This window comes from Urocampus carinirostris, chromosome 18 (assembly GCF_059441175.1).
Source record: "Urocampus carinirostris isolate Australia breed hairy pipefish chromosome 18, RoL_Ucar_1.0, whole genome shotgun sequence".
NCBI classification, from domain to species: Eukaryota; Metazoa; Chordata; class Actinopteri; order Syngnathiformes; family Syngnathidae; genus Urocampus; species Urocampus carinirostris.
Window position 1 is genome coordinate 15,039,295 of NC_142366.1, and position 13,107 is coordinate 15,052,401.

Genomic DNA, 13,107 nt, shown 5'->3' on the forward strand with positions numbered 1-13,107 from the left:
GTCGATTATAGGTCTTTTTGTGTGCGGGCGGATTTCTGGAAGCAATCATCTGGCATGCAAAGATGATTCATTCAAAGTTGGGAGCATATTTTGGAAAAGCTGAGCATGTTTTTATGTATTTAGGGTTAGAGGTTACATTTAGGGGTTAGCGGTCAGGTCCAGGCTAGGGGTAGAAGAATTGTTAGTTAAGGGTTAGATTTTGGGTTTAGGAGTAAGGGTTTAGGGTAGTTCGGGTTAGAGGTTAGTGTTTGGATTATGGTTACAGTTGAGGAGTAGGGGTTTAAGTTTGGGGTTAGAAATAGGGTTAGGGCATTGGAGCTAAGTTTAGGGGTTAAAGTTGAAGAGTTACAATTAGGGGTTGGATTAAGAGGTTTAGGGTTTGGGGGTTTAGGGTTAAAGGTGAGGGTTAGTGGTCGTGGTTAGGGCTAAGTGTTAAGGGTTAGAGTTTGGGTTAGTTAGTGGTCAGGGTTAAAAATAGGGGCTAGGATTAAGGGTTGAAATGAGGGAGTTAGGGTTCAAGGTTCAAGTTAGAATTAGGGGTTAGGGTTGGGAATACAGGGGTAGAGTGAACGTTAGTGTTTGTGTTTAGGGTTAAGGTTATAGTTAGGGGGTTCAGGTTAGGGGTTAGGGTTAAAGTTAGGGGGTTAGGATTGGGAGTAAAGCCTAGGTTAAGGTCAAGGTTAGTGATTATGGTCAGGGTTAAGGGTTACATTTAGGGAAGTTTGGGTTAGGGCCAGAGTTAGGGGTTAAGGTTTGGGGTTATGGTTGGAAACAAAGGTTAGAGACAGGGAGTTAGGTCTAAGGATCAAGTTTAGTGGTTGTGGTTTGGGTTAGAGTTTAGGTTAGGGGTTAGAGTTAGGGGTTAGGATTGGGAGTAAGGGTTAGGAGTCAAGGTTAGTGGTTGTGGTTAGGGTTAATGGTTACATCTAGGGAGTTCAGGTTAGGGTTCGGGGTTAAATGTAAATTTTTGAAACAAGGATTAGTGTTAGGGTTATGGGTCAAGTATGGTGGTTGTTGTCAGGATTAGGGGTTATGGTTCACACAAAATTGGTAGCGGATTTTGTAAACGCGGAGCATCTGTTTACGTTTTTCTGTTGTCAGGGAGTCACCGGATGGCAGTACGCAGCTCTATAACGAAATCCGCCGGCGCAAAAAATTACGAAAAGAGAAGAAGCGACTGAAGAAGGGCGACGACTGCAGCTTGCCGGGACTCACCTGCTTCACGCACAACAACGACCACTGGCAGACTGCCCCCTTCTGGACACGTAAGGAATAACCGGCCTAAAGATGTTTTCCGTCGTTGAATTGAATTAAATTTAAACAAAATTGCTTTTTTTCTGTCTGTGCAGTGGGCGGGTTCTGCGCCTGCACCAGCTCCAATAACAACACGTACTGGTGTTTGAGGACCATCAACGAGACACACAACACCCTCTTCTGCGAGTTCTCCACCGGCTTCCTCGAGTACTTCGATCTCAACAGCGACCCCTACCAGGTGAGGTGGCACTCCTTACCGATACTGTCGAACTACCTAGGGCCGAATAGTGCTCAGTTCAAAAACAAAAAAAGTATATTACAATATTATTAATGAATAAGGAATGGGTAAAAGGTTGATCGAGGGTTGAGGTTATGGTAAGGATAGGGTTAGGTAGAAGGTTTGGGGGTAGGATTGGGATTTAGGGTTTAGGGATAGGGTGTCAAGGGAAAGGGTTACATTTAAGAGTTTAGGGTTTCCGACTAGTGTAGGCTAAGGGGTTACATTTAGGGTTTAGAATTAGAGGGGTTAGGGTATAGGGGTTATGGTAAAGATTAGGATTAGGGTTTCAGGTTATGGTTTAGCGTTCAGGGTTAGGGTTTAGATTTAGGATAGGGGTTACGGTATAAAGTATGGTTTAGAGTTAGGGTTAGGTGTTATGTTTAGGGATAGGAGTTAGGGGGTAGGATAGTGGTTAGGGATTTAGTGTATGGTTAGGGTTACATTTATGTTTGAGGTACGGTTTACCGTTCGGGTTTGGGTTTCAATTAGGTTTAGGGGTTGCGGGTAGGGTTTAGGGTTAGGGCGTAGGAGTTAAGAGGTCAGATATGGATTAGGGTTAGGGCTCAGGTGGTTTTGGTTAAGTGTTTTGGGTTAGGGTTGGTGTTAGGGTTTAGGATTATGGCTATAGTAGGAATAAGGGGGTTAGGTTTTAGTGGTCCGGTTTTAGGTGGGAGTTATGGACAGGTATTTAGGGGTTGAGGTTTAGCGTTAAGTTAGGGATTAATTTTACTCTTTTTTTTTTTCTACCAACAACCAATAAAAACGTAGTAGTGTTGGAGAGTCATGTGACTGTTGATGGCGGAGTTCTCCAGTGCCTCACACGCATTAGAAAGAGGTAGAGAAGAGAGGCAACCAAGTTGTGCGATGAGTTTTCAAGAAAACTAAAATTTCTTCTAAATGCTTCTAATCTTGCTAACAAGTCGTGTTTTGCCCCCCATAGCTGACGAATGGCGTATACGAAGTGGACCGCGACGTGCTTAACTCGCTCCACGGACAACTGATGGAGATGAGGAGCTGCCAAGGTCACAAGCAGTGCAACCCCAGATACAAAACCTCAGACTCGGGTACGACTCAAAATCACACACACACCTAAAAAAAAGAAAAGAAAAATTTAACAAAATGTGGACGCATATATCGGCATGCTGCATGGAAGCAATGATGCCGAAGGTACAAAGGACACGAATTTTTGCTCATGAATTGTGAGTTTTAAGTTGATGCACGTGTGCAAAAACACACACTTTACATTCAACCTCTTTCGTCTTTAATGCTTGCCCAATATTTGTCGTCATTTAAAGATCACAAGGTTTTTAGCAGGGTGTGCATCATATTTATCATTTCAATAACAGTTGGTAAAAACATTCAGACTAGAGTTACTGTTGGTCGAACTCGCACCGTTCGCGTGCACACACAGACTGACTTCAAAGCACACTACTTCAAAGCATCTGTCCCCTCCCTCCTCCCTGGCGTCACGTCCTTTCTTAAAGGGACCATGCGGGAACACTAACAACAGCAACAAAAGTAACAGACATTACATTGCCTTCCCCTTTATGAAGCCCCATGCCCGGAGGGGTGAACAAAAACATCTTCTTACCGCCTTTGTATTGGCCTCAGTCTCTGTGGTCGTTCCACAATCTCGGGTTGAGCAAACTCTCCCCGATCTTCCGTTATTCATAACTGCCGCTTCCTTCGAGGGACTTGCCACTTGCGGTGTTTATGGTCGCTCCTTCACGACCTCACTGAGAGGTTGAAATCAGAACACGCTGAGCACTTGGCTGGATGAGCACCCCAGCTCCCAAGTCCACCACAATATTTGCAGTTTTCAAAAAGTCTCGACCTAACATATAAGAGTCACACAAATCTGCCACCAAGGCTGAATGTTAGGTCGCCTCTCATCCAAGATATTGTGCCGGTCACGGTCCTCAATACTGTGAGGTTCAGTTTAAGACAGTTCCCACTGGAACAACGTCTGGCCTCACAACTGTGGCTGAAGACCTGGTGTCCACCAGCCCTGTGCAGGAAACGTCCTCAATCTGCAAGCAAACAAAGCCGGGGTCCCCACCCGTCCGTCCACCCCACCATGCAACGTTCTCGCTCTGGACGTGCGCGGCAAATCCGAAACTTCTGACACCAATGTGATGCCCCTCAGCGTGATCAATGATGCACTCAGTCGCTGATTAGCGTAAATTCTGGACTTTAGCGCGCAGCAGATTATAAGATGCACTCAGTACATTTTAAAAGTAAAAAACATTTTCTACATACATAAGCCGCACCTGACTATAAGCCGCACGTGCCCACATTGAAAAATGAGATATATATACAAAGAAAGACGCTACACAGAAAGTTTTATTAATATACGGTACCTTTACCCCTTAAACAAATACATCTCTGTGCAATGCCACCAGTCATTGAAATACATCATGCCATGTATCATTGGAAAGCTTAAACTCTTGGGAATCACGATATGATGACCAATTCAAAATATACTCATCAGAGAAACTTCACAATCAGTCCGAAACAAGATACCAGAAAACTTTGAAGCCGAGGTAACTCACCATTACGTCCCCTGGCCGTCTTCAACTTCTTTGAATATCCACAAAAATGGCTTTGTTACATCCAGGACAATCCATACAATCCAACCGTGTAAAAAAATTACTCCAAAACACACAAAAACGCCCACCGATTAATGGGAATCCGCCTAAAACATTTCTGCTTTGTTGGACTGTGCTTCTTGTAATGTTTGTTTCGCCACATTATTTCCGTTTACAGATGAACAGACTTGTAATATTTTTCCCTATATGGTAGTTAACCCTCCCTTTTCGATTGTAACCTTTTCCATGATGAGGGTCTTTTAATGCTAGTTTTATTCATGCACAATGTACAAAGTTATATTAAACTTGGTTCTTCCTCGCCACATATATCCCACCTCTCTCACTGTGACCTTCACTGGCGGCCATTAAAGGTAAAGGCATAAATTAGCCACATCGTTGCATAAGCCACAGGGTTGAAAGCTTGTGATAAAAGTTGCGGCTTATAATCTAGAATTTATGGTAAATCTCGACACCAATTTAATAACAAAATAACAAGCGGTATAAACATTCACACAAGAGTTACTGTTGGTCGAACTCACACCGTCTGTGTGCACACACACAAACTGTCTTCAAAGCATCCGTCCCCTCCCTCCTTCCTGGCGTCACATCTTTTCTTAAAGGGACCATGCATGAACACAAACAACAGCAACAAAAGTAACGGACTTAACAAAATTTTCAAATTTACTCTGAATTCTGATTTATACCTTTTTAAAATAAATTTTAAAAAATAAAATATAAATACTAATTAAAAAGGGAATTTTGAAAATGTTTACATTTTAAGAATGTTGTAATTGTTTGAAAAATATGTATATATTTTTTTATTTGCTAGATGGCTTATTTATACTTTCTTTTTAATTGAGTTTTTATATATACCTTTGAAAAGAAATTGTAGTCTCATAGTTAAAAAATATGTGTAAATATATACTAATTTACTGTCATTCTGATTTGTTCATTGTTTGGGAATTTATTATTTTTTTCATGCTTTCTTTAGTCTAAGTTTACCAAATGAAGTTTTTGGAAGTGTTTTTCAAATAAAATTGAGCATACATTAAAGATTCAACCAAATATAAATAAGCATTGTGTATTCCAAATACCTGCATCAGTTCACCAAGAAAGTACGTTAGCTTCATGCTAACACACAATGGCAAACTCCACAAGCATGCTAGCAAATCTAGCATCAAAAATGTGCTTATTTTACCCATTAAAGCGACATAGCAAAAGGAATTACAACTTTATTCACAGGCGCATCTTCTTTCTCCTCTCTGAGAGAACAATGACTCCTACTGCCCCCTAGTGGGCATGGCAGCGATTTCCTTCTCCTTTTTTCCGCATGATGACTTTCTCGAAGTGTGTGAATGAATTTTTTACCTTTTCATTTTCCATCGGCGTCTCCCCGGAAATGGATAATTAACAATGGATTGCTTATGATTTTTATGTTCCTGATCAGGAGGTAAAGATGGAGGCGGCTATGAGCCACACAGGTATACCATTTTTCTCTCTTCTGTGGCTTTTTTTTAGTTTTATTCTTATTTTTTTAGCTTCTTCTCTGGTTCTTTTGCATGGGACTCACTTTCACACTAATCCATTCGTGATGTTTTTTCACCTGCATAAGGGGGAAATGCTAACAATTTGGCTGCAATTTTCCCCCCATCGCTGACGCAGCTTAGTTTGTCCCGTACGGGTTGCTAGCTTGCCGCCGTTTTCGTTTCAGGGCTCCTGACATCTTTTGCGGTCCGCGTCGGCCATTTTAGTGCACGCGTGTGACAGGCATGACGTCATATCATCATCCTCCATATTTCCAGGGATAGTTTGACATATTTTTTTGAGGAAAAAAAAGACTTAGTTTAACTCCACAGTCTCCTGTTGGCTGCGGGGCCCAGTTTTCTTCAGGTTGCTCAAAAGAGTAGTTTGGCATAATACTCACAACTGAGGTCACACATTTGGGAATGAAGAGGACCCAACAAACATTCTAATATCTGTATAGAGTCCGGAGTCTCCACTTGTCTGCAGGGCCCAGTTTTCTACAGGTAGCTCAAGAGAGCAAATGAGGGTACACATTTAGGAAACTGAACCCCTTCATCTTATCTTCCCATGACAAAGGATCATTTTATGGACTCCAGAGTCTCCAATTGGCTCCAGTGCCCTATTTCACCCATGTTGAGAATAAGAAGAATTAAATTGGCATAAATCAACACACCTGCTAATGTTAGAAAAAGCTGAAAAGTTCCAGGTATTTTGTTTATCCCACTGTTTTGCTCCACAATGCCCTCTTGGCTGAAGTGCCCTGTTTACACATATGTTGAGGATAGGAAGCTACAAATCACAAAACTAAACACACTTGCTAATGTTAGCCTAAGCTGAAAAGTTTCAATGTTTTCAGCCCCATCTTCCGTTTTTCTCCAGATTCTCCACTTGGCTGCAATGCCCTGTTTCCCTCAATGTTCCCATATGCCCACAGCCGGACATGACAAAAATAATGGCAGCCTATGCTACCATCAAAAGTTTCCCCACAGAGTGTTTTGCTCCACTGTCTCCACTTGGCAGAAGTGCCCAGTTTTCCCCCATATTTAGGATAAGCAGCTGGAAAATACCAAAATAATCACATGCTAATGACAGCATATGCTGTAAGGTTTCAAGTTTTTTTTTCTCCACCTGGCTGCAGTGCTCTATTTTCACTTGGTTATAATATTTTTAGTTTTTCGAGAAATATGGAGGGTACATGGTGAGATATGTAACACATATGCTCCACAGTCTCCACTTGGTTGCAGGGCCCTGTTTTATTTAGGTTGCTCAATAGAGCAGTGTTTATCACGCTAATGATTGAGGATACGCGTGTGGAAATGAAAGGAAATCAACAAACTTTCCAACCTTATCTTGTCCTGTCAAGGGAACCTTTTAGGCTCCAGAGTCTCCACTTGCCTGCAGGCCCCTATTTTCTTCAAGTTGCTCCAACGATAAGTTTGGCATAATGCGATTGACAATACACATTAAGCAATAAATAGAAATTAACCAATGCATATCTAATCTTGCCCTGTCAAGGGAACTGTTAAGACTCCAGAGTATCCATTTGGCTGCACGGCCCCGTTTTATTCAGGTTGCTCCAAAGAGCAGTCCGACATCATGCTAACAATTAAGGATATGATTTTGAAAAGTAAATCTTTTAATTTTCTCATGCCCTGTTAAGAGAATTTTTATGTCTCCAGAGTCTCCGCATGGATGCTGTATGTTTTTACGACTTGGACACTTTAATCCGATAAAGCTGAATGAAGCAATTTTAGACTCCATAATCTCTTTTTGGCAGTGGTGATCTAGTTTGGTTCTTTCTTGTGAACTTATTCGGATTTTAAACAAGTATAGCAACAAAAATATAAATATTACTTGCATTAGACTCTACAATGTCCGCTTGGCTGCAGTGCTCCTATTTCCCTGAGGGACATCTATTGGTTGCAATGTTTGAGGACTCCTGGAGAGATACACCAAAAGTTGGCTCTCGATGTTATCCGTAGTCTCCCCTTGGCTGCAGTGCCCGGTTTTAGTCGGAACGAAATGTCAAACTATTCCTTTCCTCATCATCGCGATCACGCCATCCTCATCTCAGCCGCGACGCCGATTCCGACTTGACGTTTGTTTGTCGCTCGCCAGGCACCGCAAGCGCTCAAAGAGGAGACCGAGCCTTTCCTTTCTGTGAGTCGACCAATCAAATCACAACGACACCGACACGAAACAAAACTTCTGTTGTTTTTTTACAGGACGCTTTGTCTTGCATTTCGCTGCTTGATTTGCTGATTTTACAAATTTTCTTTTGTGTGTCTTTGATTTCTGAGGACATTATTTTACTTGGTGCCGGCGCATGCGTTTGCACTGCTTTAACCGAATGCATGACGCTGGAGCTTAATGCAAACTGAACCCTCACCCCCCCAAAAAAACTGGTCTCGTGTGTCCAATCCTCAAATGTCTGTTTTCGTCCTCCAGCGCCCTCTGGGACGGACGACAAGGTTAAACTGCCCAACCTGACGGACGAGGACGTCAACTGGCAGGGACTGGAGGATCTTTACAGCGTCAACGAGAGCCTTTACGACTGGCGGCCCGACTACAGCCCGGCGCCGGACGACTGGGCCAACTTCCGCAGGGACGTGGACCGCGTCCTTTTCAACCGATCCCGAGACCCCGCCCCTGACGAGCTGGGCTCTGGGGGCGGAGCCTTCGAAGCGGGCAGCGGAGAGGAGGTCCTGGACTTGTGGTTTGGGGTCTCGTCGGCGCAGAAATTGAATCATCCGGCTGTCAATGACTTTCCTGAAGGGCGTCCGAGGCCCTCGCCTCATCCGAAACCGGATCCTGTTGTCACGGAACTCCCCCAGGTCCTAATGGTTCGGGAAGAGGAGCTGGACGGGGGCCCAATCGACAAGCGGCACGACCCTGTCCTGCGTGCCCACCATACGCCAAAGCTCCGTCCCGGGCTACATATTGAGAAGTCAGACTTTTTCCATGACAAAAGCCTTCTCCACCAGGTCCCGGTACTCCAGCTGGAGGAACTGGATGGGGACCTGTTCAGTGGTGAAAGCCCGATTGAACTGAAGATGCAGCATGATGCCATGCTGCGCACCGACCATGTGTTGGAGTCCCAGCCTGAACTCCAAAAGGAGGACACTGACATTTCCCAGGACAAAATTCTTCTCCACCAGGTTCAGGTGCTCCAGCTGGATGAGCTGGACAGGTCCAACGGCAAGGGCCCGACTGACCTGGGCACACAGCAAGGCACTGTCCTGTGCACCCACCATGAGTTAGAGCCCCACACTGTACTCCAAAAGGAGGAGGCTAAAAAATTTCAGGACAAAAGCCTTCTCCACCAGGTCCAGGTGCTCCAGCTGGAGGAGCTAGATGGGTACAGATCCAATAGCGAGGGCCTAACAGAGCTGGGCACGTGGCATGATGCCATCTTGCGCACCCACCATGCGTTGGAACCCCACACAGGACTTTACAACAAGGAGGCGGACATTTCCCAGGACAAAGGCCTTCTCCACCAGGTCCCGGTACTCCAGCTGGAGGAGTTGGATGGGTACAAGTTCAATGACGAGGGCCCGACTGAGCTGGGCACGGAGCACAACACTGACCTATATGCCCACCATGTGTCCGAGCCCCAGCCTAAACTCCACATCAAGGAGGCTGATCTTTTCCAGGACAAAGCCCTTCTCCACCAGGTCCCGGTTCTTCAGCTAGAGGAGCTGGACACCATCCCGCGCTCCCAACACATGCCCCACCCTGGACTCCATAACAAGGAGTTGGACGTTTTCCAAGACAAAAGCGTTCCGCACCAGGTCCCGGTGCTCCAGCTGGAGGAACTCGACGGGTACATGTCCAGCGGCGAGGGCCAGACCGAGCTGGACACGCGGCACGACGCCGTCCTGCGCACCCACCACACACCGGAGCACCAGCCCGGACTCCAAAACAAGGAGGCAGACATTTTCCAGGACCAAGACTTCCTCCCCCTGCGGCCAGCCCCGCCCATTCTGGACTCTGGGGCTCCGCCCCCTCTGTGGGTCTCAGAGGGCAGCGGTTTGGCTCCGCCCCCGCCAAGCGATCCCCGACTTTGACCCGACACGTGACTGACTTGTCAGTCATCCAGACTTGTACAGTTCGTGAAGTTATTTTTTTACATGATTTTTAAGTTTATTATGATTAGATGACAGTGTTACGATTTCCTTTTTTTTTTTCCAAAGTATATAAATCTATTTAGAGAGAAAGCCTTAATGTGTTGGGAATGGAATCATTCTATAAATTCTCTTTATATTTGTGAGTGCGTGGAAAAAAAAACACACCCCTAATGCACTTTGAAGATACCCCCCACCCCATTCCCATTTATGGACGCTTCTGGTTTTGTTTTCCACTGGTTTAGCTCCCTAAAACTCGAATTACTCATATCAACACTTGAAATTGTGTTTATTTGTGTGTTTTTAGCTTGAAACGTTTGTCTTGTGCCATTGTTTAAAAAAAAAATAGGAGTGAAAGAGGTCTTGTTGATGATTTATAAACACACTAAAACAAAAATGTAATTTTATGACCGCAATCAAATATAAGCTAATTAAAATCCACCTCATTTTGCACATGAGTTTGTACATCAATGTTGCTCCTTTACGACCTTGTGAGTGTGCGTTTGCGCGCGAGTGAACCCAGTTTGCAAGAAAAAAAAGCCATGACAATAAAAAAATAAAATTCAACCATCAGAATTGTTATATTTCAGTTATTAAAGCGTCGCATTGTTTGTTCGAATGGCGCTAATGCTAACAAGTTTTGTCTCAGTGCTGTAAGGCAAGGTCATAAGACTTGCACAATTAGTCTGTTAGGAGAAGAGGAGAGGAGATGAATGCGTGAATAAACTTTACAAATAAAACATGGCCAGCACAAGAAGGGTATTACTACAAGTTTATAGTATTAGGATGCTGAATTTCTCCTTATGGAGATACTCTCCCTACTATAAATTTACAACTTTTAATAAAATACAGAAATATAGTGGTCAGCTTTGTTAGTGGGGTTATGGCTGGGACTTGGGTTCAGTTTTTGTCGGAGCACAGGTTGGCTTTTGACCATTTATTACGAGTAGCTCAACTGGTAGGCAACCTGATTTCCGCACACACACTTTGAGCATTCACCATGACTGGTAAACGGTAAATCAACTGGTATGCTGCCTGATTTTTGTACACAGCGTTGTGGGTAGGTTCCCAGAACAAATCCTAGAGTTTTGGTCAGAGGCAGAAGAAGTACTGGGAGCTCACCTGGTAAGATGGCTGCATTGTTCTCACGGGGTCGGATACCCAGTCAAGACAGTACAAAATCAGCGCTTTGGTCGGAGTTAGGGTTTGGGCTTTAGTTGAGGTAAGGATTTTTCCTAGAACTAGGGTTGGTGCTATTGTTAGTCGGTTAGTGTTGGAGCTAGGGTTAGAATTTTGGCTTGTTCTGATGTTTTTTTGTTGTGTTTTTTTAGATAGGTTTAGGGTTTTGGTAAGCACAGGAAGAAGTACTGCTAGGGGGTTTGTATGGGTATCACATGCTTCTCACCATCTGACCTACCAGTGCTGTAAGAGGCCTCGCCTCTACACTCAATAATATTGTTACTAGGTTCATAGTTTTTTTTGGCGCTACGGTTAGAGTTTTGGTTAGGTTTAGCAACATCACTGGTAGCTCGAAGTGTAGGGTTCCTGTGTTACTCTCTCAGGTTTCTGGGTTCCCAGCCAAGACAATACAACTCTGATTTGGGAATATTGTTGCAAAAACCAAAACCTTCATCCTAGAATTAATACTGCTATGACTTGGGATCAAACCCACAACCCTGTGAGTGCAATTCAGGGAACCTTCCATTAGTGCTATTACGCCCTTCAACCAAAACTTTAACCCTAACACTAGCTCTAATAGAAAACAAACCTTGAACCTTAATCCTGTGTAGAAGACGGGCATCTTACCAGTTTAATGACCAGTCCGTATTGGTTAGGCTAAGGGTAGGGTTTGAGATATGGGTTGGATTTGGTTAGGGTTTAGGTAAGCGTATGTCTAGGGGAAGGGTAGAGGTAAGGTTTTGGGTTAGGGTAAATGTTTGATAAGGGTGGGGATAAGGTTTTGATAAGGGCTTTGCTAAGTGTATGGTGAGGGTAATGTTAAGGTTTGAGATAGTTAGGGTTCAAGTTAGGGTCTGTGTAAAGGTTAAGAGTTTGGTTTTGCCAAAGTCCAAGTCCTTTGTTTCTAGTATGTCAGGATTTTTTTTTTTTAATATTCCTGCCGATGGAATCATTTGATTGTGTATTCAAAGACCACTCCAAAAAACAAACACACAATCTATTTTCTGTCTTTATTTTTGTTTACATAGACAACAATCACATTTCAGAAAAGTCCCGTTGGCTAGAAATCATTCAGCACGGCCCCGAGCGATCAAGTATCGGACCCATAACCCACGTCCGATCCCTACTACATAATATCATAAAGTTACTTGTAGCTTACAGTAGAAGTCTGGGCCAACACCCCGCACGGCGTTATGTACATAATACAATCATCACAACAGCGATGGTGGATCGTTTCCGGATCACATCTTTGGGAGAGACAGTAGTTTGTTTTCTTGGAGGCGGAGTCAAGAGTTGCCATCTTGCATAGAAGACAGTTTGTGCTTTGAGTAGGAAATGAGATAGCACCGTCAGTCAGCCCTTGAGGAGGAGGGGGCGTGGCTTCTCGCAACACATTCAGTGCCATCGACGTCGTTTAGTACGTCCTTAAGGATCTAGCGCGGCACTTGAAGTGAGAGAGAGGGGGAGAGACAAAGAAGAACAATGAGGAGGGATAATAGACAGTGATGGGAAGAAGTGGTTTGAATTGACATTGTGAGATTAGTACAGTACGTGGTATGATGAGACAACCTTTGTCATTTTGCTGACCACAAATTCCCACGATGTGTTAGTGTAGCAACCCTACCCCAATTCTAACCCTGTTCCTACCCTAACCCTAACTATATTCCCTATTCCAAATCTTAAATTACCTCAACCACACTTTTACCAAAACCCTTAATAAAACCTTATCCCTGAGCCAAAACGCAACCCTTAACCAAATCCACTACCTTTACCCAAACCAAACCCTACCCCTTCACAAACTATACCCAAAACTTAACCTAATTAAAAAACCCTACTCCTAACCCAAACTAGCCAAACACTATCTTTACCAAAGCCTAACCATACGCTAACCCAACCTTAACCAATCTCTACTATGCTAAACCCCAACCTTAGCCATACCCTAACCCCATCCCAAACTCCATCCAAACCATACATTTAGCTAAACCCTAACTATATTTTTACCCAAACCCTAACCTTAACCAAACCCTACTCCAAACTCTAGCCAAATCATACCTTTAGCTGAACCCTAACAATAATCTTACCCAAACCCTACGCCTATTCTAAACCCAAACCAAACCCCATCCCTAAACCAAACCCTACCTCTATCCCATGCTCGAGC

General features: G+C 43.9%; 2 protein-coding genes across 3 annotated transcripts in view; one reads left to right on the forward strand and one right to left on the reverse strand.

Annotated features, from left to right (window-relative positions):
* Window positions 1-10,223, forward strand: part of sulf1 (sulfatase 1) — a 65,092-nt gene extending 54,869 nt beyond the window's left edge. The window contains exons 15-18 of the mRNA XM_088322249.1: window positions 1,102-1,265; window positions 1,350-1,492; window positions 2,475-2,598; window positions 8,095-10,223. Coding sequence (XP_088178375.1) covers window positions 1,102-1,265; window positions 1,350-1,492; window positions 2,475-2,598; window positions 8,095-9,713 — 2,050 coding nt within the window. The 3' untranslated portion in view covers window positions 9,714-10,223. The remainder of the gene's footprint in view (window positions 1-1,101; window positions 1,266-1,349; window positions 1,493-2,474; window positions 2,599-8,094) is intronic.
* Window positions 10,224-11,945: 1,722 nt separating this feature from the next.
* The window catches only part of slco5a1 (solute carrier organic anion transporter family member 5A1), a 52,292-nt gene continuing 51,130 nt past the window's right edge, over window positions 11,946-13,107 (reverse strand). For both annotated transcript variants that reach the window (XM_088322524.1, XM_088322525.1), the window contains exon 11: window positions 11,946-12,393. The gene's annotated coding sequence lies outside the window, so the exon portion shown is untranslated. The remainder of the gene's footprint in view (window positions 12,394-13,107) is intronic.